At 38.1% G+C, this 27,324-nt stretch overlaps 6 protein-coding genes across 6 annotated transcripts; 2 read left to right on the top strand and 4 right to left on the bottom strand.

Moving 5' to 3' along the window:
• Positions 1 to 1,137: 1,137 nt before the first annotated feature.
• Positions 1,138 to 4,283, top strand: LOC119066691 (TBC1 domain family member 15). The gene is made up of 3 exons (XM_037169284.1): positions 1,138 to 1,503; positions 2,151 to 3,381; positions 3,441 to 4,283. Exons 1-3 carry the CDS (start codon positions 1,471 to 1,473, stop codon positions 4,202 to 4,204), a joined length of 2,028 nt encoding a protein of 675 aa, XP_037025179.1. The 5' UTR covers positions 1,138 to 1,470; the 3' UTR covers positions 4,205 to 4,283.
• Positions 4,284 to 8,591: 4,308 nt separating this feature from the next.
• On the bottom strand, positions 8,592 to 10,259 carry LOC119066690. The gene is made up of 7 exons (XM_037169283.1): positions 10,127 to 10,259; positions 9,889 to 10,059; positions 9,584 to 9,808; positions 9,421 to 9,493; positions 9,178 to 9,335; positions 8,843 to 9,097; positions 8,592 to 8,772 (listed from the first exon to the last, which is right to left on the bottom strand). Exons 1-7 carry the CDS (start codon positions 10,175 to 10,177, stop codon positions 8,731 to 8,733), a joined length of 975 nt encoding a protein of 324 aa, XP_037025178.1. The 5' UTR covers positions 10,178 to 10,259; the 3' UTR covers positions 8,592 to 8,730.
• A 4,548-nt stretch (positions 10,260 to 14,807) lies between these two features.
• LOC119066686 (beta-glucuronidase-like) lies at positions 14,808 to 17,234 on the bottom strand. Its single transcript, XM_037169278.1, has 5 exons — positions 16,097 to 17,234; positions 15,850 to 16,034; positions 15,451 to 15,793; positions 15,189 to 15,390; positions 14,808 to 15,117 (listed from the first exon to the last, which is right to left on the bottom strand). The coding sequence occupies exons 1-5, from the start codon at positions 17,150 to 17,152 to the stop codon at positions 14,921 to 14,923; spliced, it is 1,983 nt and encodes a 660-aa protein (XP_037025173.1). The 5' UTR covers positions 17,153 to 17,234; the 3' UTR covers positions 14,808 to 14,920.
• Positions 17,235 to 17,758: 524 nt separating this feature from the next.
• LOC119066687 (beta-glucuronidase-like) lies at positions 17,759 to 20,056 on the top strand. The gene is made up of 5 exons (XM_037169279.1): positions 17,759 to 18,829; positions 18,889 to 19,073; positions 19,132 to 19,480; positions 19,540 to 19,741; positions 19,801 to 20,056. The coding sequence occupies exons 1-5, from the start codon at positions 17,759 to 17,761 to the stop codon at positions 19,989 to 19,991; spliced, it is 1,998 nt and encodes a 665-aa protein (XP_037025174.1). The 3' UTR covers positions 19,992 to 20,056.
• A 681-nt stretch (positions 20,057 to 20,737) lies between these two features.
• Positions 20,738 to 23,114, bottom strand: LOC119066684 (beta-glucuronidase-like). Its single transcript, XM_037169277.1, has 5 exons — positions 21,969 to 23,114; positions 21,726 to 21,910; positions 21,319 to 21,661; positions 21,048 to 21,249; positions 20,738 to 20,993 (listed from the first exon to the last, which is right to left on the bottom strand). The coding sequence occupies exons 1-5, from the start codon at positions 23,064 to 23,066 to the stop codon at positions 20,803 to 20,805; spliced, it is 2,019 nt and encodes a 672-aa protein (XP_037025172.1). The 5' UTR covers positions 23,067 to 23,114; the 3' UTR covers positions 20,738 to 20,802.
• Positions 23,115 to 23,987: 873 nt separating this feature from the next.
• Positions 23,988 to 25,550, bottom strand: LOC119066688 (ubiquitin-associated domain-containing protein 1-like). Its single transcript, XM_037169280.1, has 6 exons — positions 25,202 to 25,550; positions 24,980 to 25,140; positions 24,712 to 24,917; positions 24,550 to 24,652; positions 24,203 to 24,488; positions 23,988 to 24,146 (listed from the first exon to the last, which is right to left on the bottom strand). Exons 1-6 carry the CDS (start codon positions 25,476 to 25,478, stop codon positions 23,992 to 23,994), a joined length of 1,188 nt encoding a protein of 395 aa, XP_037025175.1. The 5' UTR covers positions 25,479 to 25,550; the 3' UTR covers positions 23,988 to 23,991.
• Between the last annotated feature and the right edge of the window lie 1,774 nt (positions 25,551 to 27,324).

Here is a 27,324-nt window from a genome sequence, read left to right as displayed (position 1 = left end):
TCATGATTTTGTTAAAATAATTTGCGAAGCTGGTCAAGTAGAATTCAGGTCAGGTCAGGCTTTCGGTCACAAAACTCAAAGTGTCAAATCAGGTCACAAAATCAGATCAGGTCCAGGTCGAATCAGATTTCAGGTTGTATCATCGCTACCATCTCTATCATCATTTCATAAACTGATAGAGCATTTTACTGTTTCGGCATTTAAGTTCTCAATTATCATACAACAAAATATTACAGAAATCTGATAGAGCTCAGCTCTCACAAATGGGTGGTGAATGGGTGGTTTACATTTTCTTGATTTTAATGAAATTTTCAACTTTTTGCCTCTGAGCCATCAACTCCTACATCCTATAGAGCTTTTAAAAGTTAAAAGGTCTATATCCTACACGTGGTACCACCTGTTACCGTGAACAACCCCATGAACGATCAATTTTAATTATTGGTCTGGTAGTGGGGTGGGGGTGTTGTCAATAAGCTATAAGATGAGGAGGCTGTCTTCGGATGGTTTTAATTAATGATGGTGCTGCTGTCTGATGGTGGTTAATGAAACTTACTGTGTGTCGTTAATAAAGTTGACCGTTCTCTTACCGCTGAATATTCTTTTAACTGAAAAAGGTTTCAGGTTGACTCGACCTGTTCCGAGTCTTATTAGAAATTAAGTTGGTGACAGAAATAATTATTTATTGCATTGAATTTGAGTGTGCGAGACATATAGGTAGACTACCGTTCACAGACACCCACCCGACCTTCGAACGCGAAAGACACCAAATTCCATTTTTTTTCTTTTGTTATATTGCCGAATTTGACAGAAGAACAAAAAAAAATTGAATCGGGCATCCTTCACGTCGCTGTGTGTAGGTGGCCCAACTTTTCTTCCTTCTCCTTTTTTTAAATAGAGAATAAGCGATGGGGTATTGACACTTCTGCTCTTAGATCAGTCTGTGCAGAACTAGTTTCTAAAATAATAATATGTAACCCTAGCTACACATAGCGATGCGAAGGAAATCTAAATCAGATTTTTCTTTTGTTCTTCTGTCAAGATTGAGAGTTAATAACATACAACATCGAAATCGCTTGAATTTTAACTCCAAAAGTTACAACTATTCGATTCGCTTCCATACTTCCCACATAGTTGTGCTCTATAACATTTCTATAATATTTCCTTACTCCTGACAGTTTCAGTTTGAAATAAGTTTCTAGTACAATTCCAGCACGAGAAAAGAGAGTGCCACAACAACAAAAGAAATAAAAATAAATAACAGCTGAAAGATAATACATAAAAAAAGAGCCAGACATAATAAACGCAGAGAAGCAATTGAATTGAAATCAAAATTTGTGGAGTGATAATAAGCGCAGTGGAATTTAGCTTTAAGTTAAACAATCGACGAACGTATCAGGGACCGTTTTAATATTCGGTAAATTTCATTGGAACAGTTTTCTATTTCAAATAAGAAAAACACACATCACAGAAATGGATCATGATGAATCATTTGAAAATGGACATGTGAGTGTGATAAGCAAGAGAAAGTACTTTTTTTTCTTATTTTGATAACATTAAAGAGACAACAGTTTATATTTGGATATGCATCGGTTTATGGATCACTAATCACATACAAGACAAAGAAAAATGTGGGAAAAAAACTCGTACGACGAATTGAATTGAACCGATGGTTTACATCATAATGTTTCGTTTGATTCGTTTTTCGTCTGATGTTATTGCGTTTTATTTTGCAAGTGAGACTGTACCTCTATGGGTTTACATTGAAATGGGTTTTTCGGTTTTGATTTTTGTTTTTGTGGATTTCTTCTTCTAAGGACATTATGAATACCGAGAAATTAATTTCAGATTTCCGATACTAAGGTCAACGTGTACCGAATAACTATCAGTGCACAAAACCTGTGTTGCGTGCAGTTTCTGTATTTGTTCTGAAATTTGCTTCAAATGAGTTAAACTTTGTTTCAAATGAAATTTGAAGCTGAAGCAACCAATGAATATGTTCTGAACGCATACAATAGAAAGAAAAATGGGGGGAAAACACATCGGTCTGAGTGACCTAACCGAAATTTCTTTAATTTACCAAAATTACCCAATTTCTCCAGCCGTTGCAAAGAAACTTACTAACTCGAATCCATCGTTTTTCATTCTTCCAGGAAATTAGCATAAACGACGGCATTCTGCTCAAAAAAGGACCTGCCTTATACTTGCATGAAATTCTCACCAGTACCACTGGAACGTTAAGCCTTGTGCACTACACAAACAATGTTCTTTGCATCGAATGGAAGCCTAACGACAATTTTATCATTGCCGACGCGGACACACAAGTCCAAGACGACTGGTCCTTTGTGGACACCATTGCGAAACGAACGCGAACTGCCAGTGAATCGTTAGCTTTCAATACAAATACGGGCACAATACCACAAAAAGAAGCGCCGCCCATTGTACCGGGGACACATCAAAGTGCGAACAAACCGCGGATCATACGTGCGAAAATTGTCGATTTGAAGTCAATCGAAGTGTTTAAGAACGGTCATGCCATACGTCTGGTTAACAAATCGGATGGAAAGTCGCACAGTGAATACTTTTTCCAGCATGGCAATGCAGACTCGTTTCTACGCAGCCTGAAAACAACGCATTGTCTACAAGTGAGCCGTCACAATCGTAATATCTATGAGATCAGCGAAAATGTGGAATATGACAAGGAGAAGCTGCAGAAAACGTTTGCCGAACTGAGGATCGAGGACATTAAGGGAGGCGGTGGCGGCTGGATTTCGAATATTGTGAGAAATCCTCTTGGTCATACAATGGATTTTCTAGCGAAAATGTCTGACGCGTATACGGTTTTACCAGGAGTGGTACACAGTGGATTCACAACGCCTCAACGAACGACTGATTATTTTGCTTCGAGCATGGCAACATCGACTACTGACGAATTTTATGAAGTTTTAGGCACATCGCCCAGACCCAGTTCCGAAGGCAGTTCCAGCGACAATCAAATAAAAGAAGAGGATGACAGACTACCGCCTCGGCCAAGCATCATTCGTGGCAGTCCACTGACGGAAAAGCAATGGGGCGAATTTTTGTCCGAAGATGGACGTGTGACCGATGCGGAACGTGTAAAAGAAGTGGTATTTCGGGGAGGAATCGAAAGTTCGCTTAGAAGTGAAGTATGGAAATTTCTGCTAGAATATTACCCGTGGGACTCAACGAAGACTGAGCGCATCGAGCTTCGCAAAAAGAAGTCACAGGAATACTTCCAAATGAAACTGCAATGGCTGACAAAGACACCCGAACAAGAAAAGAATTTCTCGGACTATCGCGACAGAAAATGCCAAGTCGAAAAGGATGTGAAGCGAACGGATCGGACGGAAGAATTTTTCCGAGGTTAGTTGTTCCATTGCGTACACAATGCGAATTGAAAAACGAATCCATTTTGTTCACAGGCGACGACAATGAGAATTTAGGCCTTTTGCAAGACATCCTGATGACCTACGTTATGTACAATTTTGATTTGGGCTACGTGCAAGGGATGAGCGATTTGTTGGCGCCGATCCTGCGCATAATGACCAACGAGGTGGACGCATTTTGGTGCTTTGTAGGCTTTATGGATGTGGTTTACACTAACTTTGACATGGACCAAGCGGGAATGAAACGACAATTGCGAGACCTGAACAGTTTAACAGCGTTGGCCAATCCCCGTCTGTTTCGCTACTTCGAGGAACACGGAGCACAGAATATGTACTTCTGTTTCCGATGGTTGCTGGTGTGGTTCAAACGGGAATTCAGTCATTCGGATGTGCTGACGCTGTGGGAGGTGCTCTGGACGAAATTGCCGTGTATCAATTTCCATTTGATATTCAGCGTGGCGATTCTGGACGATCAAATGAACATTTTTATTGCGCATCAATACGAATTCAACGAAATTCTGAAGCACGTGAACGAATTGTCCATGCAAATCGATTTGACGACATGTTTGAAGAAAGCTGAAGCAATTTATCTGCAAATTAAAGCAGCTGAACATCTCACCGACGAGGTCAGACTCATTATCGGCGAAGAGCCGCTAAATTTATCGAGCAATAAATCGGACGATGAATACGACGACAATTTCGATGATATTTCCATTGAAAAGGATCCGAAAGAAGAAGCGAATCGACTAAAGAAATACGAAGAGGCTTGTGAACGGAGTATGATCAATACATTTTATTAGACATCACTCTGAAAGTGTAAGTGGACTTTTCTACACATTTTTTTCTATTAAAGGCACTCTTTTTTATCGTGAGATCAAACTGTTGTTGAGGTTTTTATTTGGTAAAAAAAACCCTCACCCACTATGCGCCACTCGTACTACAACGGCAAGGTAAAAACAAGGCATCAGAACAGTCGGAGCGTTTGCTGCGACTTAGCCCCGTACAACCCGTAATCCTATTTCGTCCGCAACCATAATACGTCCGTAGCCCTAATAAGCCCGGAACCCTAATACGTCTACAACCCTCTAATGCGTCTGTTACCAAAATGCAAGTCAAGTTGGGCATTGTCAAATTTACTGAAACTGTTCATTTTTAAAATTGCGCATAGCGCAATTACGAAAGCCCGTACGAAGTACCTTTCAAATAAAACCAACAATTTACGACATTATTTTAGAAACCCAAAATTTTTTGCCAACTTTCCATTGGGTATTCAATTACCTCTCAAATGAAACAAAAACTAGCAAAATCGGATGAGATTTACTCGATTTATGTGCAGAAAACACTTAGGGCCGAGTAGCGGCCTTAGTCCAAGGGCCCAAATTTGAAACTTTTTTCGCCACGTTCTTTTCAGTATTCAATTATTTCTCAAATGAAACAAAACTAGCAAAATCGGGTGAGATTTACTCGATGTATGTGGAAAAAACACTTAGGGCCGAGTTACGACCTTTGAGCCCTCCCAACAAGCGCGCGTTGCATCCTACACAAAAACAATGTTCAGCAACTTAGTTCTACTCGTCAATACCTTTCATTTGATATATCACAAGCAGCTATTGCGTGCGTATTTCGGTAGATATCGTCGAAAGACTGAAAAACACCTATAGGGCCCTAGCTCTGGAGGGGCCGACCCTACCATGCCCATTTTCGAACTTGACCTTACTTTTGTCGATACCAATCGGGGAAAAAAAGAATTTTGAAAAAAGGTTGTGATTTACTCAAGCTAGAGGGGTCACGGACGGACGGACGGACGGACGGACATTTTTTTTATTGCTGATTCGTCATCTATGAACATAGCCAAATGCTTTGCCCTTACTGTCTGCTTACAATTCGACGTGTTACAAACGGCATATTAATCTTATAAGCCCCCAGTACTTCGTACGGGGCTAAAAACAAACAAGAATAGACCGGATAAAGCCTAGCGAGGTCTTTTTTCTTCTCTCAATTTTCTCAATTGTGGAGCTACAAAACCAAATACGTGAGTTATAAATATTAGGCAAGCAGAAAGAATAGTTTCATCAGTCGATATCCAGCTGTGAGCAGTAAACATCTCAACAACTTTCTATCAGTTTCATAGTCAACTACCAATTTAGTATTCAACTACCAACTACTCAAACAGTAAACATCTCTACCACCTCTATCAGCATGGCTGTCAACTACCAGTTTGGTAGTCAACTACCAAAAATTCAAGCTACGTGAGTTATAAATAAGCAAGCAGATAGAATAATTTCGTCAGTCTGTGCGTAGTACTCGAATGGTAAACATATCTGCCCCAAAAAACTAGGCCCCATCTTTTGGATGGGTCAGATCCCTTGACTGACTGACTACTTTTCTCAAGAAGATTTTTGTAATCCGAGCAAAAAAAATCACTCTAAAAGTACATAAAAGTATACCGGGGTATGCGTACCCTACTTTCGATACAAAATACGTATATGAGAAACAAATTTGAACGTTTGGCCATACCTATCTATTTACTTTCATTGAATTCCAGCACTTGACCATATACTGGCTCATACGTATTTTCAGTACTTAAGGGGCATCGATGATTTGCTGAAAAGTATACATTTGGCTGATATTTAAATACTGTCTTTTGGTGATATATTTCCACCATATTCATTTTTCGAGTATGTACGACCGCAATAACGAATGTGTTAGCTTTCAACATAAAATAGATTTGGTTGTAGCAATTTGACCAACCCTGAGAAAACTGAGCAGTTTATGAAAATTTCGTTACACTGATCATTTTTTTCAGAACTGATCAAGTGAAATCTACTTTCTGTTGAAAGCCAATACATTCGTGGTCGTTATTGCGGTCGTGTGCTTTGAAAAAAGGATTCTGATGAAAAGATACCATCAAAAAGGCAGCACGAGATACGCAAATGTAGGCTACAATTTTAGCTTAAGTTTTATTGTCTTCTAGCAGACCCTGGAAAGAGGCGAATTTCTTGCTTATATATTGAATAAAAATTAAACTCATGTGATTATGGCTCTCGCTTCGCTCTGGCCGCAAAGTTCACACTCGTCCAAACTTTATTTTTTTCTTATCATCGATATAAAGATATTACACGCACAAAATTTTGGAATAAATCCTATCTCTGAGATCCCCCAACCGTCATAGCCCAACTTTGTACTTATCCTCGGGAATGGAATTCCCGGTCGAATAAAAAGTTTTTGAAATCCGTTGAGGATTACGTCAAGTTATCGTGTTATCTAGGAACGAGACAAAAATTCTTTTGGGAATATCTTTAAGATCACCAGCCCGTTACGACCCATCTTCGAACGTAGCCTTCGTAATTTTATTCGCTGTAGATTAAAAAAAAAAGTTTTTGGAAATCCGTTGAGGATTACGTCAAGTTATCGTGTTATTAAGGAACGAGACAAAAATTCTTTTGGGAATATCTCTAAGATCACCAGCCCGTTACGACCCATCTTCGAACTTAGCCTCAGCAATTTAATTCCCCATCAAATAAAAAAAAAGTTTTTGGAAATCTGTCGAAAACTACTCGAGTTATCGTGTTATCAAGGGACGAGACAAAAATTCTTTTGGGAAGAACACCCGACCGTAATAGCCCATCTTCGAACTTAACCTCATTAATTCACTTCCCCGTCGATTAAAAAAAAGTTTTTGGAAATCCGTTGAAAATTACTCAAGTTATCGTGTTATCAACGAATCATCAAAGTGTGACAAACATTTTCTGTATTTAAGGTTTTTGGTCATACATTCATGCATTTTCAATCATAGTAGTGATCATTGTGTGACAAACATTTTAGGGTGTTTATCATCCGTAAGACCCATGACGTTCAGTCAAGGGAATAAGTTTGGCAGTCAATTATAAACTTGGTAGTCAGCTACCAACTACCAAATTTTCGAATTGCAATGTTAACTGTGAGCTATATCAGATAACAGATAATTATTATTTGCCTGGTGTTGATTTGCTCATGGCGGTTTAGCAATTTTGAATGTCAATCTAGTACTCAACTACCAACTACCAAACTGCCGACCAACAAAACTACCAAATTTGTGGAACAGACAGACAGACAAAGCGCCCATAATAGGGTATTTTTTCTAGAAGAAAAAATGCCTAAAAATGGAAAGGTCATAAAATCCAAAAAAAAATTACGCGGTGCAGGTAGCAGGTATAACAAGTTTTGGTTTTTGGTTGTACAGAACGGTATTTCACAAGTTTCAAATAGAATTCTGAACCGAAACAACCTAAAGAAACTTCGTTAACTTGGCTCCAACTTTTGGGTGGGTCAGGTCCCTTGATTGACTGATTTTTTCAACATATTCTTGTCTTATAAACTGCGCATTGCTTTTATTTTATTCACAACAAATTTTCAGAATAAACAAAGTGAACCAATTCTTACACTTTCAAACAAGCGATGCTTAAGTCTTTTATTGTCAGAGGAAGAATAAAATCACAGCGAAAATACGGCCATCTGTAGGTAACCGCACAAAAACAGAGCTTTCCTGAGCAAAGACCGATTTTGATTTTGATGGGTCCTAATTACTCGTGAGGTTCCTTCAATAGATTGAAGTGATAGTGTCTGACGTTTACAAGGTCATGAAAATGATGTATAATATAGGTTTGTTCCAAGGCCATATGAATTGTCAAATTTCATCCATATAACCATAACCTCAATAATACCTCTGTGTAAATCGCGTAGGCGACGTTGGTCGATTTGTATGAAATATCACGTAAGCGACGTTGCTATGGATGAAATTGTCGTTGTTCGGGTTGTCAAAGTTCGTGTTTACAGTTACTTGGAACAAACCTATAACCAAGGTTCTGAAAGAAAATAAATAGGACATTCGATATTTTTAACGTTGCAACGGACTATTAGAATATCTATGAGTAAGTGTTACATAGAAAACGAATGTCATTAACAACTATATCAGCGTAAGCGAGAAGATAAACTTGCGTAACATTTCACTCTTTGATAAAATATCCACAAAAAAATCAAAAATAAAATAAATAGAAGTTTGGGATTTAGATAGAGGACGTGATCATCGATTCCGATGATAATGATTGATGTTAATGATATTGAAGAAACAGTCGAACATTTCTTGAATCATGGCATTTTTTCTTAAGAAATCATCAAGCTCCAAAAAGTAAACTTTAAAAATTGCGTTTATTTTCCAAATATTCATTATTTCATTCATTTAAAATCCACCACAAATTCATTGCGGAAAAGTCTTAAATATTAGAAATTCTAATCATTTGTAAAAAATCTGTTATTCAGTTTTCGAAATCGAATTTTGAGCATTGAACTATGTGCACTTGGTGCGAGGGACATCATCGTATAAATATTCCTGTCGAAATAATCAAAATCGAATGTTTATTTATGATTGCGAAATTAAAGTGATATTTTCGTATACTTACAAGAGCCTTTTCAATTTCATCGATTGGCGTGCCGGGAATATTGGCTTTTAGCAAATTAATTATACCATGAGTAGTTTCATCCGACAATCGTGTAAACAATACAGTTTCAAATCCTTCAATTAGGTATTCCATGTAATCTTTTGAAGGCATGGTATTTGATCGATTCCATTTGCCTGCCCAATTTCCTGGATTTTCTTTTAACAAACATGCACCAATTTTTAAGCTATCACCATTCAAATGGTCAATCACATTCATCTGAAAGAAAAATTCAACTGAACATAATATCCGTTTTTCAGAGCCGTGCTTCAGAATTTGCCTGATAAAGAAATGCTTACAAAGTTATTTACGCCATTCCGCACCATTATGTTGCAGGGGAACTTCTCTCGAATAGCAGTGATATCTTCAAGAACTTTTGTTCTCAGATCAATCGTCAATTTCAATTTATCAATTAAATCTGTGTACATTTGGTCTCTATCTGGACAATCTTTTGCGCCTACATTTTCCCCAGATAAAAAATGAATTTCATGACAAAATGTAAAAAAGATATTTTAGAGAAATGTAAGAGCAAATATTCGTACTTGGATCAGGAAAATCAAGAGGATTAAGAAATGATGTTTTGGTCGCAGCATTGTCAATTCCGTACACATAGTTCTGAAATTGAATTGAAAATATCACTTAAATCGTACTATACATGCATCTCTCGAATGTCTATTTCAAGTTCGCACTCTTTATATGTATTACCAGTGCACTTTCTATTTGTGCTAATGTTGCATTATCATATTTAAACACATAGAACAGGTTAATTAGACCATTGTATTGTTCTGGTGCCATTCGCTTTGAATAAACCGACTGAAGTATTTTTACACTGTCCATTTTCACAAGATCCAGTTCACAATAAGTGCACTGAAGTCTTTGTATGAATTCAGCATCTATTCTTGCGTTTTTTCGTTTATAAAACGCTGATATCTACAATAAATAGAGAACTACAATAAGGAAACAAAACTCATTTTTTCCCATATTTTACTATTAAACGAAATTTCACTCACTAAACCATCAAATAAGTATTCATTAAGATCGCCGCGATTCATTTCAATAATGTGTATAAAATCATCAACGAATTTCTCGCTGATATTGTAGATTCCATGCATCATGGATTCTTTCAAATTTTTCAGTTCATTTTTCATAACTTCCGGAAGTTCATTTGACCATAACTGTATCTGAATGTTGATTAAAATTTTATTAACATAAAAGTCAACGAATTGGCAATCACAAATCGATATTCACCTGTCCAAAGCAAGCACACAAAATCAATACTTGTAATATATTCCATTTCATTTTCACTTCTTATTTCCCTTTTGACTCGATCTTACAATTTTTGATCAATTTTTTTTTTTAAATTACAAATATCCCACGAAACTTTACCACCGAACTGCTCTCTATCAGTTGCTCTTCCCTGGCTTTTATAATTTCTGACGAGTCATAGCAGAGCTGTGGATGAGATCATTAGAATTGGGGTTATCATATTACGGTATTATCATTTTTTTGTGTGCTTCTTCTATTTATTTTGACTTTCGTAGATAAACAGAACTTTTGCTTTCAATTTAACTGGCCAATCTCAACGGTTATTCTCTGCCGAATTTTTTTAATCCGATTAGAAAGTTGAACCTGTGAAAGACGATTTAACGTACTGTGATACTTTTTTTGTATGTGATAGTGATATTTGGTTGTGAATTTTTGTCTTAGTTATAATTGTTCGATTTCGCTATAATGGCAATGTAATTGAGTGCGTAATCACAATACGCTAAATAAATCAGATTAGATGCGAATTAAGTGAATGTGAAACGAAGAGAGGACTCTATCACTTTGCTTTGATACAAAAAAAGACAGACGTCCCTGATATTAACATTTGTAAAACCTTCAGTTGTGACTGAAATATTGAAACTCTTGTGAATTACTTCACACTCGTGGGAGTGGTAAAATATTCAGTTTGATTATAAGAACTAGTAATTCAAGAATTGGTTGGGAATTACTCATGTTATATAGCCTACACGGAATAATATAATGGTTGACGCTTTTCATAAAATTTCATGCTTTCCATTCAATCATTCATTTGAAAACGGTTAAAAGCTGGGCATCGACTAATGATGCTTCGGGTCCGAAAATAAGGACAATTTTTGATTTTTTCTAGGTCCCTTTGGCATGAAAACTCACAAGTGTACCTGCTTTGGACGATTGATTTTAGGAGCTACGACATGTGAATTTGATTTTTTCGTGTAAATTTATATGAAATAAATAAACTAATCTTACTCGCTGCTGATGATTCAAAGACTGTGGTAACCTTAAAAGGGTACGCATCCAAAGCAGCTAATGCTGCTTAACTACCTAGGATGGTATAGATAAATCGTTTGTGAAAACATCTATACAGTCATCTAGCACCATCTCTGAGGCTAACGCCGATTAAAGTCAATTTAGGTCAATTTGACTAAGGAGAAATTTAGTTCAATTGTTGCAACGGTGCAAATGGCTCGTGATGGTATTATTTGTCTCTGGAGTCAAATAATCTCTGATTCTTATCCGAGAGAAATTGTTCCCTTGTCTGTAATTCATGGGTCTTACTGTCTTACACATGGTCTTACAACAGAAAATACACTGTATGTCAAACGATCGCTATGTTACAATAGTACATTGAATGACAAGGGGCGAAAGTAAAAAAATTCAACCGTGTGCGAGAGTTGATGCCCGCGCCGAAGGCAAGGGCCTCAATCGCACAGGTTGAATTTTTTTACTTTTGCCCCGAGTCGTTCATACTATTTTTTTTGATACCAACATTGAAAAATGATACTTTCGCCCCGCATATGAGGGGCGAAAGTAAAAAAATGCATCCCACGGGGAGAAAGTACTTAACGAAGAGCGAACGCAACTGAACGAACAGCGAAAGTGACTGACGTCACAGAAAATGAGAGGAATGAGTCGAGTTGTCAACAAAATCCGCTCATATTATGCAGAATACTTTGATCAAAATTGTAAAACACTGTGCGCCAGTGTTCTTATTGAAATTAGCATACAAAGTTGATACTTTTTGTTACTGAATGATTTGTTAGTTATATCTTAATTTTTGTGTGTGTTATTGTTGTGATGGCTAAATTATTAAATTTTTCATATACCAGGGGGCTGCCGCCCCCTGGACCCCCGCATTTTCTGGCTAAATGCCTTTTTATTTCAACATTTTGTTGCGATGTTTGCGATACGTATCAATTTTCAATGTTGGTATCAAAAAAAATAGTATGAACGACTCGGGCCGTGTCATTCAATGTACTATTTTTTGATACCAACATTGAAAATTGATACGTATCGCAAACATCGCAACAAAATGTTGAAATAAAAAGGCATTTAGCCAGAAAATGCGGGGGTCCAGGGGGCGGCAGCCTCCTGGTATATGAAAAATTTAATAATTTAGCCATCACAACAATAACACACACAAAAATTAAGATATAACTAACAAATCATTCAGTAACAAAAAGTATCAACTTTGTATGCTAATTTCAATAAGAACACTGGCGCACAGTGTTTTACAATTTTGATCAAAGTATTCTGCATAATATGAGCGGATTTTGTTGACAACTCGACTCATTTCTCTCATTTTCTGTGACTTCAGTCACTTTAGCTGTTCGTTCAGTTGCGTTCGCTCTTCGTTAAGTACTTTCTCCCCGTGGGATGCATTTTTTTACTTTCGCCCCTCATATGCGGGGCGAAAGTATCATTTTTCAATGTTGGTATCAAAAAAAATATATGGAAACGTTAAATGTAACACTTTTCTGCTCTTTGTTAACAAGATTATGTTGATCTATGTTTTGTATCTATTTCAATAGTAGTTTTCTTGTTATTTGACTTTGTCAGACCCACCCAACAGGTGGGACCTAGTATATTACAGACTTTTTGCGCCTCCGTCCAGCAAAGCATCCAGATGTATGAAATACTACTGTTGGTCAACTGCATCAGATTTTCAGTCTCTTTATCGTGCAATATGTCGAGTGAAGCAAAAACACTTAGCCAAATTAAGACACACTTCCCAGATTTTTTATTAAATGACCTGGATAAATCAGTGAGTTAAACCAGGTAGTTCCGAAAACCCGACCTAGGCTAACATTTTCTAAAAATGTTTTTTTTTTCGAAAATGTTCTTTTTTATGGCACTTAAATTTATTGCAAGATTATTAATCTTAGATGACACCATCAGACGAAAACCATTTGCAAAACTCGTTTTATGCAAAACTATGTTCACATTTTTTGTTCGGAATATTATAATTTCATCCTAGCATAGCACTGAACCAAGCACAGATTTTTTAACGGAAATCGACCCTTCTTTTCATACAATAAATTGCGACGCAGTAGCTTTATACCAACCTTACACACTTAATTTATATTAGAAATTTGGACTACTGCGTCGATGAGGTAGTTTTCTCTTGAAAATTCTGTTACAGGTTACAGAGCTTGTAATTCTAGTACTTGGTTCAGTGCTAAATAACTAATTTGTTCATATGTATGAAATCGTTTACTTTCATAATCTCAAGGTTTGTGTTTACGACGATTACAGTTACTTGGAGGGAACCTACATTAAGGTGAACATACTAACCTCAAAATTTATTTCAATGCCTTGACCATATTTTATGCCTAAAGGGGACAATTAAACAGTGAGTGTGTTAATTAATCGAAATAAAATAAGATGTAGCACGTAAGCGCGGGAGAGAAAAAACTATGTGACATCTCAATCGCACCAATGTAATTCCCATTTAACTAGATTGTTGTCAATAAGCAGTGCGTGGAAAATGTCTGAATGCTTGAAAAATACAAGGCTGTATACTTGGGGAGTTTGCATCTGCATGACATCCGGAACTATACAGACTTGGAATAATACTAATTTATTTGACGTGGTAAAACCTCTATTACCCTGCTAGGTGCTTTGCCTGATGCAAACGCTCATAATGCATGGTCTCTTGAACTGTATATAGAAATTGTAGCTTTTATTATCCACTTCTGGATGTAGGCCTCCCAATGAGGAGTATTTAGCTTTGAAACACCAATCGGGCCAGTGCGGGTGGTTGAGTGTGGACTACATGCTTTGTGAATTTTGAACCACGGAAGGCCAGTACGTTACCACTGAGCCTTTGTAGGAACCGTATACTAGACTGAAATGCGAGCACGCTAACTTTTTCCGCTATTTGACAATAAATTGTGTTATGCACGCACCCCACACAAGGTCATCAAACAAAAAAACTAGCACGATGCAGATATAACAAGTTTGTGTTGTTCAGACTAGAATTATAAACAGAAACAGACCAAATTAACAATCTTCATGATGATAACATACATCTATAAATGGATTGAGGTTGGTTTATAACAAGTGTTTCGCTTTCAGAATCATTCAGTTGAGAAAAGTGTTTCATTTGATTAAAATCCTACAATGAAGTGTTGGATAACCTTGTTCGGAGTAATTCTTACAATTCAGGCATGTTGAAAGTTAGCGAAATTATTTTGGTCACTTAAATAAAATCCATTTCGCTTGATAGTGCATCAGTGTACGGGCGGAATCAACAAAAATCTTTGTGGGTGGTTTAGCATGGCATACTGAAGACGCTACCCTCAAGCAACATTTCGAAACTTATGGCGAAGTAATTGAAGCCACAGTTATAAGAGATAGAGACACTGGACGTAGTAGAGGCTTCGGTTTTGTTACAATGTCTTCAAGCGAGGACGCGGATAAAGCAATTGAAGCACTTAATGACACTGAATTTGATGGACGTCGCATTCGTGTTAATCGCGGCCGTCAACGTTAATCACTACACTTTTAAAAATCTATGGTAATTGAATGAAGCTATTTTAACTACTTCGCCGTAGATTTTTGTATAAAATTCAATTTGTTATAATAAATGCATCGAGTTGAACTGGCACTTTTAAAAAAGGTTTCGATAAAATAATTGATCAAAAAAATGTTTGATCTCCTATTAGGGTGATGCGTTGCAATTACTTTTATTGCCTGTCCTATTCGAAAGTTGACCCTTACATATCAGTTCGCCCCTGATTATAAAATATCTTTCGAGACTAATGGTGCTCTCCGATTCTGACTGACGTATAAGTAAAGACTTTTCGGGCGTTCAGCAAATTTATCGATTTCTGCAGCAAGATCAAAATAACGTTTTCGCAATAAATGTGCTGCGCTTTTCGGCTGACGATTTCTGGTGAATAGACCTTTCTTGCTAGAGCCAACTTGATTGATATCTGAATTTTGTTTTGAGAGAAATTAGGAGTCAGGTGACTGATATTCATTGTTTTTGCTTATTCAAACTCACTCTGTGCTGCATTGAAATCCGCGTAGTTGTAAACAAATTCCCCGATGAAAAAACCTTCACTTCTCAGCTGATCGAATGCTTCAAAGTGCTTCGACAACAATTTCATTTGAAACTCTTCGGAAAAGACGAACGCAGGTGTCAGATGTAGGCCTTCTACAGTCTCTGCTCCGTATTCACTCATGATAACAGGTTTGGCGTGCATCTATACAGATTTCAGCATTTTCATCATATTGCAGCAAGCATTTGATGAACACAATCTTACCTCATGCCACTGTCTCGCCTCGCTTACAACATTATTCAATATCATGTCTAGACGCCCTGAATTCGAATTCCATGCGTTGTACCGATTAAAGGATACAATATCCAAATACTTGGCGAGTTGGTCCTGATCCCTGTTTGTTGTAATCGAAGCGGTTATTGGACGAGATGGATCGAGTTGTCTGGTATAAGTAGTGATATCTTGGAAGTACTCATCAGCACCCGATTGTCCCGATTTCGGTTCGTTTGAAATTGACCACATGATGACACTGGGATGGTTTCGGTCACGATGAATCAACTGTTCCATATTGGCTCTGTGGTTCTGAAGTAACTGGTCATCGAAGCTCCTACCAAAAATTTAAATCTTCAGAATCACCGACATTGCTCATTCGTGAAACCTTACTCCGTGTTGACATTAGTTTGAACCAATCCACATTCGTCGATTATCATGATTCCATGCTCGTCAGCGAATTGCATCGACTCCTCCGAGTGTGGGTAGTGCGTAGTTCTGTATACATTTGCCCCAATCCAGCGTAATAAAGCAAAATCTCTTGTAACGATTGCTAAATCAAACCCTCGTCCACGAAACTGTGTGTTAAAAGATTCTCAGTTACTGGCCGAACCATAATTTTCCTGTTAAGTAAATTTACATCTGAATCTTCGTGTAGTCCTAACCCTCGGAAATAGACCGGTCTGTCGTTGATAAGAAATTCTGTGCTCGACCATCGGAGTGTACGAACACCAAATTTCATGCGATAAATATCAACGTCCTGTTCAGTTTGAGTCGAAATTCGTACTTCAATCGTATACAGATAGCCTGGGTCTGGATTCATTAGGTATGGCCACCATCTTCGGACATTGTTTATAATTGCCACGCCTCGCATCCCTCCATCCATAGCAACTGACTGTGTTGCAACCAGATTCATCTCTTTATCATAAATAAAAACATTTGCGGAGTTTACTACAGAATCATCGCTTGGAATGATTTCGAAGTCCACGTATCCACGACCATCATCGTCAACTAATGTAGTACCTATATTCACTTCTTTTATGTACGCAAGTGGTGTTGTATACAGCTGAACCGAACGATGGATGCCAGCATAGTTGAAAAAGTCAAATTTGTACTGTTGGATGGGCACGATTCCATTATCACCATTTGATTGGGACATCTGCCCTTGTGGAATTGTTGTAAGAGTCAAAGTATTGTCACAAAGAACTGTAATTCGATTTTCGTTTCCATAGTCGAGATAGGTCGATACATCAGCTTCAAATGGAAGGTGACCGAAAGTGTGTTGAACAGCAAGTTCACCATTAATCCAAACATTAGCCTCGTAATGGACACTGCCGAACCTCAACACGACTCGTAGACCATTCCAGGAACTTGGTACGAAAAACTTTCGCTCATACCAAACCGTTCCGGTATGATCCCGTGTCAAATCGTCGGTATCGAGATCATTAAAACTTGACGGGACGGGTACCTTTGCAATAGCTACTGATTCGTCGAGGTTCGTGACAAACCATGACTCTTGCAAACCTTGGGTCGCATTGAAAGGATTCGATTTTGCGAAATCCCACATTCCATCTAGGGATATGATCTCTCTCGTTTCTGACTCTCTAGGATATAATAGTCCATCGATTGATCTGTCTTGCGACGATACCAGTTTCAATACGATTATAAGAAGCCCAACTCTACCAAACTCAACCATTTCTGCGTCGTTACCAATCTTGTGGTTATTCTGTATGTCCACAATGTACACTTTAAAATTCAACTAGATATTGCGGAGCTTACGAAGGTATTCACTCGACTCCGATTCGTTTATGCGCATAAAATGGACTAACTGTTGATAGTGGATAGATTGCTGTTGGTGGTCATTCAATATTATCAATCGATTGTCTTAAGATAAGTGACATCAGTTTTCATTAACGACTTTATTAAGCCATAAAGCTTATGGCCTATTTAATGAAACTGACACAACTGATTGAGGGTGTAGTGTAGACTCTATTCAAGTGTGTACGAGAAGGGTGGGGTCTGTGACTTCAGATAACTCATGTGAAACAAGTCCTATTCTTCCGGTCATTGATGTTCAAAGTATATAAGTATTAAGCCAAATCAATTTCATTTGAAAATGGAGGCGCAAAATAATGACTGGCAAAAAACTATAGGCATTATATATCTAAGCCTCTTGAGATACCTAGATTGATGCAATCAACATCTTATATTTTGCCCATATCAGTCCAATGGTGAAAATTTCTCATGATCGGAGTAATAAGACTTTAGTTAATTATCGAACATCGTTCAGTTAATTACAGAAATGGATAAGAGTCAAAGTAAATTCAATTTGCTGTTGGAGATTGTGTTACTGTTACTGACAGTTACAACAGCACCTTGTCAAACGATTCCAACAGAAGGACTTCTATATCCTAGGGCATCTGAAACGCGAAATCTTCGATCACTTGATGGAATTTGGAACTTCGTACGATCGAATACAAATGATCCAGCTGAAGGAATCAGAGAACAATGGTTCCTAAGAGATTTAAGATTGTCGAACCAAAGTGTCATTAACATGCCCGTTCCGGCCAGCTACAATGATGTAGTTGAAGACATTGCAGTAAGGGATCATGTTGGTACAGTGTGGTACGATCGACAGTTTTTCATTCCAACGTCTTGGCAAGGAGAAAGAGTATGGATCCGATTCGGTAGCGTTAATTATGAAGCACAAGTATGGATCAATGGGGAATTTGTTACTCAACATACTTTCGGTCACCTTCCATTCGAGGCTGAAATTTCGAATAAAGTCCTTTATGGAAAGCAAAATCGCATTACCGTCCTGGTCGATAATACATTGACACCGGATTCAATTCCACAGGGCAGAATTGTCGAACGAGACAATGATGATGGTAAGGTGACTCTCCTGGAATACACCTTTGACTATTTCCACTATGCTGGCATCCATCGTTCGGTTCATCTGTATACAACACCGAGCACATACATTAAGGAACTGCATGTCGAGACAAGTGTTGATAACGACGGTCATGGACAGGTTTATTTTACAATTTTACCAAACGAAAATCCGTCAACTCTGTCTGCAAACGTAACCATTTACGACAAGAAAATGAATGCGATCGTTTCGCAGTCTGTTAATAGTGTCATGACTGGTGAATTGACTATAAATCGTGTGAATAAATGGTGGCCATACCTAATGAACCCAGACCCGGGATATCTGTACACAATTGAAGTGAAACTTTCAACTCAAACGCGCCAGAACGTCGATATTTATCGTATGAAGTTCGGGGTTCGAACACTGCGTTGGACTGACACTGCATTCCTAATCAACGATAAACCAGTTTATTTTCGAGGATTGGGGAAGCATGAAGATTCTGATGTTAGTAGTACAGTTTATGATTTGCTGGATCATCCGCTCACTTAATTCCGATATTATAGATACGTGGTAAGGGCTTAGACTTGGCTCTCCTTACAAGAGACTTTAACTTATTGCGATGGATTGGCGCAAATGCATACCGCACAAGTCACTATCCATATTCGGAGGAGTCGATGCAATTTGCTGATGAGCATGGAATTATGATCATTGACGAATGCGCTTTGAGTCAAACTAACGTTGCCATTGAGTATACTGTTTCCTAACGCTTCCTTGGTCAACTCTCGTCTTAATTATTTAATTTGTAGAAGCTATACCGAAGAATTACTTCAAAATCATAAAGCCAATATGGAAGAGTTGATTCACCGTGACCGCAACCATCCCAGTGTCATAATGTGGTCGATTGCAAACGAACCTAGATCTGATGTTAGCAATGCATATTGGTATTTCGGCGAAGTAGCAAGCTATACGAAACAGCTCGACCCAACTCGTCCAATCACGGCTGCAGCTGCAATCGATCATCCTATTGTTGGCGATGGTGCAGCACCTCATTTGGATATTGTTAGTTTCAATCGATACAACGCTTGGTACATCGATGTGGGACGTTTAGACACGATAACAAATAGAATTGTGGAAGATGCCCGCGAATATCATGCTGTGAGTTAATTGTAAAAATGAAGACTCATTGTAATGTATTAGCAATCACTGAATCACAGGCCTACGCGAAACCTGTGATATTACAAGAATATGGAGCCGATACTCTCGAAGGCCTCCATCTGTTGCCAGTTGCTGTGTGGTCGGAAGAATTTCAAACTCAATCGCTTTCAAAGTATTTCGAAGCTTTCGATAGACTGAGAAACGAGGGATTTTTCATCGGCGAATTTATTTGGAATTTTGCTGATTTCAAGACGTTTCAGAGTAAGTCCTCACCGTAAACTGAATGTGAAGATGTTATTCGACATATCCAAAATCGTTAGGTATTACGCGAGTGGGTGGCAACAAAAAAGGTGTATTCACTCGAAATCGACAGCCGAAGGCAGCGGCTCACTTGCTCAGAAAACGCTATTTTCAACTAGCATTAGAAATTGACAACTACCGTAATGTGCCCGACGACATTTATGAATATACCAATCAAAGACAAATTAATATTTTGAAAGAAGAGCTGTAAACTAGACTATAAGTTAGAATTAGATATTTGTCCCATTAAATCTAGTGTGGGTTACACTAACATGTTCTGAGTTCAAATATTGTTTTTTATATCTAAAGATATAGCTGGACTCGCTTGCGTAAGAATCTTATTTAAACCTTCCCCAGTAAATGATATTGTTACAAGCAATGATATCGGAAATGTATGTAGACTGGCTGTACGTTAGAACGTTGACTCTGCGACAACATGTCTCTGTAGAGACAACAGTAAACTAAGAAATGTGCGTGAGTACCATAATTGAACGTTCCAAGCCATTGAGTTATACTCAAGAATTATATTCGGAATTTTAAAAAGAGGCAGCGCCACCATGCCATTCCTAGTGTGTAACTCAACGTAGAGACCTTTAGGCCAAAAACTGTTTAAACAAATTCAGGAGCACAGACTACAAAAAAATCAGATGTATAGAGTGGATGTTCTCGTTGGTTTTCGGCTTGTCAAAAATCGATTTTACGATGGAACAGACCTATTGCTTCCGTGTTTTTTACATAAACATCCAGTCTAGGTTTGTCTATGTCATTGGTTGCAGTCTTATCTTATCTTCGACAGCTGCCAAATAGAGTACGATTTCGTATAAGTGAGTTGGAACTTGATGCTGTGGATGATAAAATTTACCAAAATGCTTATTACTACTCCTAAAGGTATCGTTAAAACCATCGAACATACAAAATCAATCATAATAACAATGACAATTTGGTAAGAAGGGTGTCCGACTACTGGTACATGTATGGAGGCTGATGCGCCCGCCCTATAATTTTAGTTTAAGAGACAAAATTCAAAGCTCAATTTTATAATATCTCTCCTGAAACGGGCTGATATATTCATCCACATCCGATGGCTGATCTTCGTTGTTATCTATTTCCATTGCCAGATCAAAGTAACGCATTCGAAGCAATTGTGCAACTGCTTTCGGCTGACGACTTCGTGTAAAGACTCCCTTTTTATTGCCATTTAGGCGAGTGATACCTAAGAGGCATAATAAAAAATTGACTCAAATTCATACCATCTACGAGCCATTACCTTGTTTCGTTTGAAAGTCCGCAAAGTTCCACACAAATTCGCCAATGAAAAATCCTTCGTTCCTCAATTTATCGAAAGCTTCAAAATGTTTTGAGAACAATTCCATTTGAAACTCTTCCGTCCAAATGAACGCAGGTAACAAATGAAGACCTTCTAATGTGTCACCACCATATTCGCTAACCATCAGAGGTTTTGAATGTTTCTTCGACAGACAAAAATTTGATTAGAGGGATTAGAGTCTGGATTGGCAGTAAGATCAAAAGCCAATTACTTCATGCCATCGCCTAGCTTCATTAACCACATTATTCGTGATCGTATCCAAACGTCCAGGATTCGAATACCAAGCGTTGTATCGATTAAAGCTGATAACATCTAAATAAGTGGCTGATTTATCGCGTTCAAGGCTCCGGTCTATCGAGGCTGTGATTGGACGCGTTGGGTCAAGTCGTTTCGTGTGGCTCGCTATTTCACTGAAATACCAATCAGCATTGTCCGCCTCCGATCTCGGCTCATTCGCAATCGACCACATGACAACACTCGGATGATCACGGTCACGATGTATCAGCTGCTCCATATTGACTTTGTGATTTTGGAGTAATTCTTCGGTGTAGTCTCTACAAATTAAATTAGTTTAGAGGCTACGACTAATGAGGCAACGGATTCAAAAAAGTGGGCTACTCCAGGACAATATTCGTTTGTACAAATCCACATTCGTCAATGATCATAATGCCATGCTCATCAGCAAATTGCATAGACTCCTCCGAGTATGGATAGTGAGTTGTGCGGTATGCATTTGCGCCGATCCACTGCAATAAACTGAAGTCTCTTGTTAGAATAGCCAAATCTAAGCCCTTTCCACGAATCTACAAAGCAAACCGGATTGTTTAGCCTTCTTGAAGCTTACAACGTGAATTGACTTACATCTGAATCTTCATGCTTTCCGAATCCCCGAAAATAGACCGGCCTGTCGTTGATTAGAAATTCTGTGCTGGTCCATCGGAGTGTACGAACTCCAAACTTCTTTCGATAAATATCAACGTCCTGTTCCGTTGGAGTTGAAATTCGTACTTCAATCGTATACAAATAACCAGGGTCCGGGTTCATTAGATATGGCCACCACTTTCTAACATTGTTGATTATCAACACTCCTCGCATTCCTCCATCCACAGTCTGTGAGGCAACCACATTCATGTCTTTGTCGAGAATATTCACATTTGCGGAATTCGTTGCAGAGTCATCGCTTAAAATAATTTCAAAATTCACGTGTCCATGGCCTACATCATCTACGCTTGACTCCACATGCAAATTTCGAATGTAAGTTTTCGGGGTTGTGTAAAGATGCACTGAACGATGGATGCCAGCATAGTTGAAAAAGTCAAAGTCGTATTGCTGAAGCAGCACTTTTCCATTGTCACCATCTCCTTCAACGACACCGCCTTGAGGAATCGAAACCGATGACAAGGTATTGTCACACAAAACTGTGATACGATTCTCTTCATTAAAATCGAGGCTATCCGTAACGTCCACTTCGAATGGAAGATGGCCGAATGAATGTTGTACAACATGTTCCCCATTGATCCAAACGTTTGCTTCATAATGAACGCTACCGAATCTCAGCCACACACGTTGGGTATTCCACGGCAACGGAACAAAAAATCTGCGTTCATACCACACCGTTCCAACGTGATCTCGACTGCTTTCAAGTACATCCAAATCATTGTAACTCGACGGCACCGGTATCTTTGTGATATTGACATAGTTTCGAAGTTCGTTCCCGAACCATTGCTCTTGCAAACCTTGTCTTGGACTATTTGGATCCGACATAGCGAAATCCCAAAGTCCATCCAATGAAATCACCTCTCTGGTTTCAGATTCGGTAGGATATAGCAGACCGTCAACATGTACAATAGAAGAATGGTTTCTCGTTACTGCATAATATATTCCGTAGCCAACTCCTCCCAAGGCAATAAGTGTACAGGCTGTTATGACGATATACGCAACTTTACCCAACTTAAACATTCTGAGTGCGATAGAAGTGTGAAATGTTGCGATGAACTAAACGGTATGTAAGTTGGTAAACGTATTAAATTACAAGCGATGCGGTTCATAAAACAGTCAACTCATTTGCTGATTGGAATGGTTATCTTTCGTATAATTGGGATGATGGTCTTATAATGACTTTGTGCACTTGAAATTCGAAAGATTAGATTTCAGAAAAATTATCGTGGTGTTGTTGTCATAACTTACGTTCCCAAGTGGTGTTGTAGTAACAAGCTAAGAATTGAAAGAAGGGTTCTCATCGTACAAACCGAACTCATAGATATTAATGTGGAGGCTCAAAGACAACGAACAATGAAAGACAAAATGATCTCGGTGGAGTGACGTTTTTATCGGCAGTAATAGAGAACCAAGCCACCAGCTTCCACTGCAACTTATACTATTGGTGGATTCCGAAATCAAGAAAGTTTCAGTGGCAGGCCTCTTTTTTACTGACAAAAATATTTACAGTAAAGTTTAGTCCCCTTCATAAGCGTTAAAAAGGACGACTTAATCTCTTACTGCATGTGCAAAAGTCCACTCTCTTCCAGCGAGACACTTCCCAAAGTAATTCCGAATCTTCCACCAAACACCCCCCATTTAATCCCGAGAGTGATTTACCCCTCGACATATATTCGGTAAATCCATCAGCAGCAGTGACCGTGGATTTAAAAAGTTTATGAGACAACTGTATGGAACTGGAGCAATTTCGCGTCGATGGAATCGATTTATTATGCTGCGTTTTCCACCGTGGTGAATATCGGATTATAATGGAGAACGCAGCATAATTGTCGATCAAATCAACGTAAAATTATTCGTGTGTTGTTGGCCATAAATATTGTCCTCATCGTGTACTAAACCCGATGAAAGAGCCATTCATTTCACATTAAAAAATTCTCCAAATTATTCAATTGAAATTTAATTTGTTAATGACCTGGCATTGTTTTTCGTCATTATACCGTTTCAGAACTGATGCAACACGCTCATACTTCAGTTTGCTTGACTCCCAATTATGTTCGATGCCACTCGATCCTGATCCTGATCCCAGCAAGTATACGATAGCTGTAGAACCAATTTGTCTTTTATTAGCGAACGTTGCGCATTTGACACCGACTTACTCATGAACACCTCCGGATCGCCCAGATAACATTGAACGGTTGCTGATTCTAAAATACTGGAAGCCAAATCTTTCGCACATTTCAGCGATGAGTCCTTACTATCGCATAGCAACGCAATGGCTCGGGTCGGATCCCAGTCACTTGCTGACAAAGCTTTCATCGATTCATCCGTGGTGAATCCCATTTCTATCAAAATTTTCAACCATTTTTCGCAGTAATGTTGACCAGCCCGACCGTAGATTCGAATTATTTGTTTCAGACTACGGAATTTTTCTTGAACACTTTGCTAAACGGAATGTAGATTCAGTTGGAGTAGTGTAAGTGAGCAGACATTCTTCTCGACTTACAGAGACGGTTTTAATGAGGGAAGCGGAACTGTTGTACGAATGATATGTACTGGAATCGTCACTATGATCAATCAGCCAGTTCAATGCGTCTGAATAAACGTTTCTGCAAATGGCGAAAAGGATGAGGAAATACGCACTTCGGTGAACTAATTCCACATTTACTTTTTCAATTTGATTGCGTACAGACAACGTGACTTCTCAAATCCTAGCTGAGTCAGTGATTCCACCACATCGACCTGATACTTCCGACGTCCAATAATTTTGTGTTTAAAATAGTGCACCAACAAGTCGGCATGTGGTCCGGACGAAATGATATACGCCGACTCGATTGCCATTTGAATGAGAAAGTTTTTCACGTAGGAATAATCCTGAAAAATGCAATTGAATTTGTCGATTATAAATTCCCGTGTCCAGCTCATAGGGTCCTCACACCAACGGCATATCTCACAAAACTGCGATTTATATTGAACGGTTTGTCTGCGCTATTTTGAACATATCCGGTGACTTCATGAATCGTTGCCAGATCGGGTGCTTGATCAAACTCCGTACTTTCAGCTGAGAGTTTGTGTTTCTTGAACAAATAAATTTCATCTAAGACTCGGAAAGAATCGGTGAGTATGGTCGAATATTAGAGTATTCACTACTAATATACCATTATCTACGACACCAGCTACATCCATGGATGTATTGTAATTGATTACATTTCCGTTTCGAACATGAACGATCTGATGCGCACGGTAATCGTGTTCCGTTATTTCTGAGAACTCAACGAGTGAATTGGATATTACTTCCGCACCGGTCGTATCGGAGAATGCTACCAATTGAATAGCACGACCATCATCGTTTATGACGGTAAGCAGCAGCTTGTTTTTTGTTGGCGCAAATACATTTTGATTTGTAAGACGAAAGAAATTGAATATTTTTTCCATTTTTTTTAGTTTTTGTAATTTGAAATTTATTTGAATTTCCGGCCAACGATTGCTTAGGCGGAAAGCATACGAGTAATTTTGCGTTGATGGGATCGACAATTATGTTGCGTTGTCCATTGTAATTCATTCGATATTCACCAAGGCTAAACAATGAAAAACGCAGCATAATTGTCGATCCCATCAACTCAAAATTGCTCGTCTGCTTTCGGCCTTAAATTAATTATGGCATCTATTTTTTTTGTCAGCAAATTTATTCTTTTAGTAGCAAAATTATTTATTTCATCAGCAAATTTATTCTTTTTTTCTGCAAATTTATTTTTTTTAGCAGCAAATTTAATCTTTTTTATCAGCAAATTTAGTGTTTTGTATCAGCAAAATTAGTCTTATTTTCAGCAAACTTATTAGTACTCGAACAGCATATTTATTGCTTTCTGAGCAGCAATATTACTGACTTTAAGCAGCAAAAATAATTCTTTTGCAGCAAATCCCTGGCAGCAAATTTATTACTTTGTAGTCAGCAAATTTATTGTTTTGTAATATGCACTTTTAATGCCTTCGAACAGCAAAATTAATACCTCGAAGTTATTGCTTTTTGTCAGCAAATTTATTAGTGTTTCAATTGCAAATTTATTTTTTTATAAGTAGGAAAATTACTATCTTCAATCAGCATATGTCCCGCAGTAGGACATATAAAATTATATCACTAACACCACTAACACGAAAACGTCAACTCAACAAGCGACGAAAAGTAGAACTTTCCGTTGCCTTTATTGCGAAAAACGTTGTACACAACTCGGTGATAGATCTTTTAGGCACACGATGTGTATTGTCACGCTCGACCTGCGGTATCGAGTGACAATCTACACACCTAGTGCCTAAAAAAGCATTTATCCCTCGATTTGAATGGGGCTTCGTTACGGGCGTTTTTAAGCTTTTTGAGTTTTTACACACTTTTTTTCTATCAATTCCTAGACTCTTACTTTCCGAAAAAGTGTGTATAATACCTTTTTGCAATTACACACTTTTTCATTTTTTAGAGTAAAATGTGTAATGATTACACACTCGTAGACTGAAGAGTGTATAATTATTACACATTTAACGCAGCTCCAAATTTACATATATAGTATGTACTTGAAATCACAAAGTCAGCGTCGAACGTGGCTTCGCTTTTATCTTTCGTTGCTTTTCACAAAAGGAGCACTCACACAATGCGCTAAGAATCTCTTTGCGAATTGGAACGGCTTGTTCCACTTTTTCGTCTTCGGACGATGATGATTTCTTCGATGTATTGAGCGTCTGGATACTCTTTTACTCTTAGCTCTACCCAATTGTTCAATTTTCTCTTTATTCTTTCGAAAAGACTTGCAGTAATGTACAGAAAATATTAAAAGAGCGAAGTAAGGTTCGAGTGTCTCATTTGAAATTAAAAAATATTAATTATCAGTTAAATGGATTAAGCTCATAAAGCTTCGTTTGGAATGAAGCCTCAGTTTTTTTGGCAATAAGTCGATTTTTTACATTTTTTATTAGGCATAGTGTGTAATTTTACACACTTTTACTACGAACAAAAAAGTGTGTAAAATACACACTTTCAAAAAGTTTTTACACACAATGTGTAAAATACACGCTTAAAAAAGCCCGTAAAAGCCTTCGTAATTTCGCTATGCGTAATTTCTAGGATGCACACCTTTCATAATAATTTCACTTTAACTAAGTTTACGGATCGCTCGGCGTGTTAAAACGCTCTTTATGGGCAATGAATTACACAGACTAATTATTAGACGATGCGAGAAAAAAAAAATTAACTCCTAAGTTACCGACACCGTTCCGGCGCCCGGCTCGCATT

This window comes from Bradysia coprophila, chromosome IV (assembly GCF_014529535.1).
Source record: "Bradysia coprophila strain Holo2 chromosome IV, BU_Bcop_v1, whole genome shotgun sequence".
Taxonomy (NCBI): Eukaryota; Metazoa; Arthropoda; class Insecta; order Diptera; family Sciaridae; genus Bradysia; species Bradysia coprophila.
The sequence above is the reverse complement of the archived record's forward strand: the minus strand, read 5'-3'. Positions and strand labels throughout refer to the sequence as shown.

What these genes read in the sequence shown, in the direction of transcription:
- LOC119066687 (XM_037169279.1), top strand. Translation starts at nt 17,759, where the DNA reads ATGGATAAGAGTCAAAGTAAATTCAATTTGCTGTTGGAGATTGTGTTA. An exon ending in GGAAGCATGAAGATTCTGAT is followed by an intron (nt 18,830 to 18,888) that starts GTTAGTAGTACA and finishes CCGATATTATAG; the next exon opens with ATACGTGGTAAGGGCTTAGA. An exon ending in CAAACTAACGTTGCCATTGA is followed by an intron (nt 19,074 to 19,131) that starts GTATACTGTTTC and finishes TTTAATTTGTAG; the next exon opens with AAGCTATACCGAAGAATTAC.
- LOC119066690 (XM_037169283.1), bottom strand. Translation starts at nt 10,177, where the DNA reads ATGAAATGGAATATATTACAAGTATTGATTTTGTGTGCTTGCTTTGGA. An exon ending in AATACTTATTTGATGGTTTA is followed by an intron (nt 9,809 to 9,888) that starts GTGAGTGAAATT and finishes TATTTATTGTAG; the next exon opens with ATATCAGCGTTTTATAAACG. An exon ending in ATGAAATTGAAAAGGCTCTT is followed by an intron (nt 8,773 to 8,842) that starts GTAAGTATACGA and finishes TTATTTCGACAG; the next exon opens with GAATATTTATACGATGATGT.
- LOC119066691 (XM_037169284.1), top strand. Translation starts at nt 1,471, where the DNA reads ATGGATCATGATGAATCATTTGAAAATGGACAT. An exon ending in AATCATTTGAAAATGGACAT is followed by an intron (nt 1,504 to 2,150) that starts GTGAGTGTGATA and finishes TCATTCTTCCAG; the next exon opens with GAAATTAGCATAAACGACGG. An exon ending in GACGGAAGAATTTTTCCGAG is followed by an intron (nt 3,382 to 3,440) that starts GTTAGTTGTTCC and finishes TTTTGTTCACAG; the next exon opens with GCGACGACAATGAGAATTTA.
- LOC119066686 (XM_037169278.1), bottom strand. Translation starts at nt 17,152, where the DNA reads ATGGTTGAGTTTGGTAGAGTTGGGCTTCTTATAATCGTATTGAAACTG. An exon ending in GACTACACGAAGATTCAGAT is followed by an intron (nt 16,035 to 16,096) that starts GTAAATTTACTT and finishes TTTAACACACAG; the next exon opens with TTTCGTGGACGAGGGTTTGA. An exon ending in CAAACTAATGTCAACACGGA is followed by an intron (nt 15,794 to 15,849) that starts GTAAGGTTTCAC and finishes AATTTTTGGTAG; the next exon opens with GAGCTTCGATGACCAGTTAC.
- LOC119066688 (XM_037169280.1), bottom strand. Translation starts at nt 25,478, where the DNA reads ATGGAAAAAATATTCAATTTCTTTCGTCTTACAAATCAAAATGTATTT. An exon ending in AGCTGGTGTCGTAGATAATG is followed by an intron (nt 25,141 to 25,201) that starts GTATATTAGTAG and finishes TCCGAGTCTTAG; the next exon opens with ATGAAATTTATTTGTTCAAG. An exon ending in CCCTCATTAAAACCGTCTCT is followed by an intron (nt 24,489 to 24,549) that starts GTAAGTCGAGAA and finishes CATTCCGTTTAG; the next exon opens with CAAAGTGTTCAAGAAAAATT.
- LOC119066684 (XM_037169277.1), bottom strand. Translation starts at nt 23,066, where the DNA reads ATGTTTAAGTTGGGTAAAGTTGCGTATATCGTCATAACAGCCTGTACA. An exon ending in GAAAGCATGAAGATTCAGAT is followed by an intron (nt 21,911 to 21,968) that starts GTAAGTCAATTC and finishes TTTGCTTTGTAG; the next exon opens with ATTCGTGGAAAGGGCTTAGA. An exon ending in AAGCTAGGCGATGGCATGAA is followed by an intron (nt 21,250 to 21,318) that starts GTAATTGGCTTT and finishes TGTCTGTCGAAG; the next exon opens with AAACATTCAAAACCTCTGAT.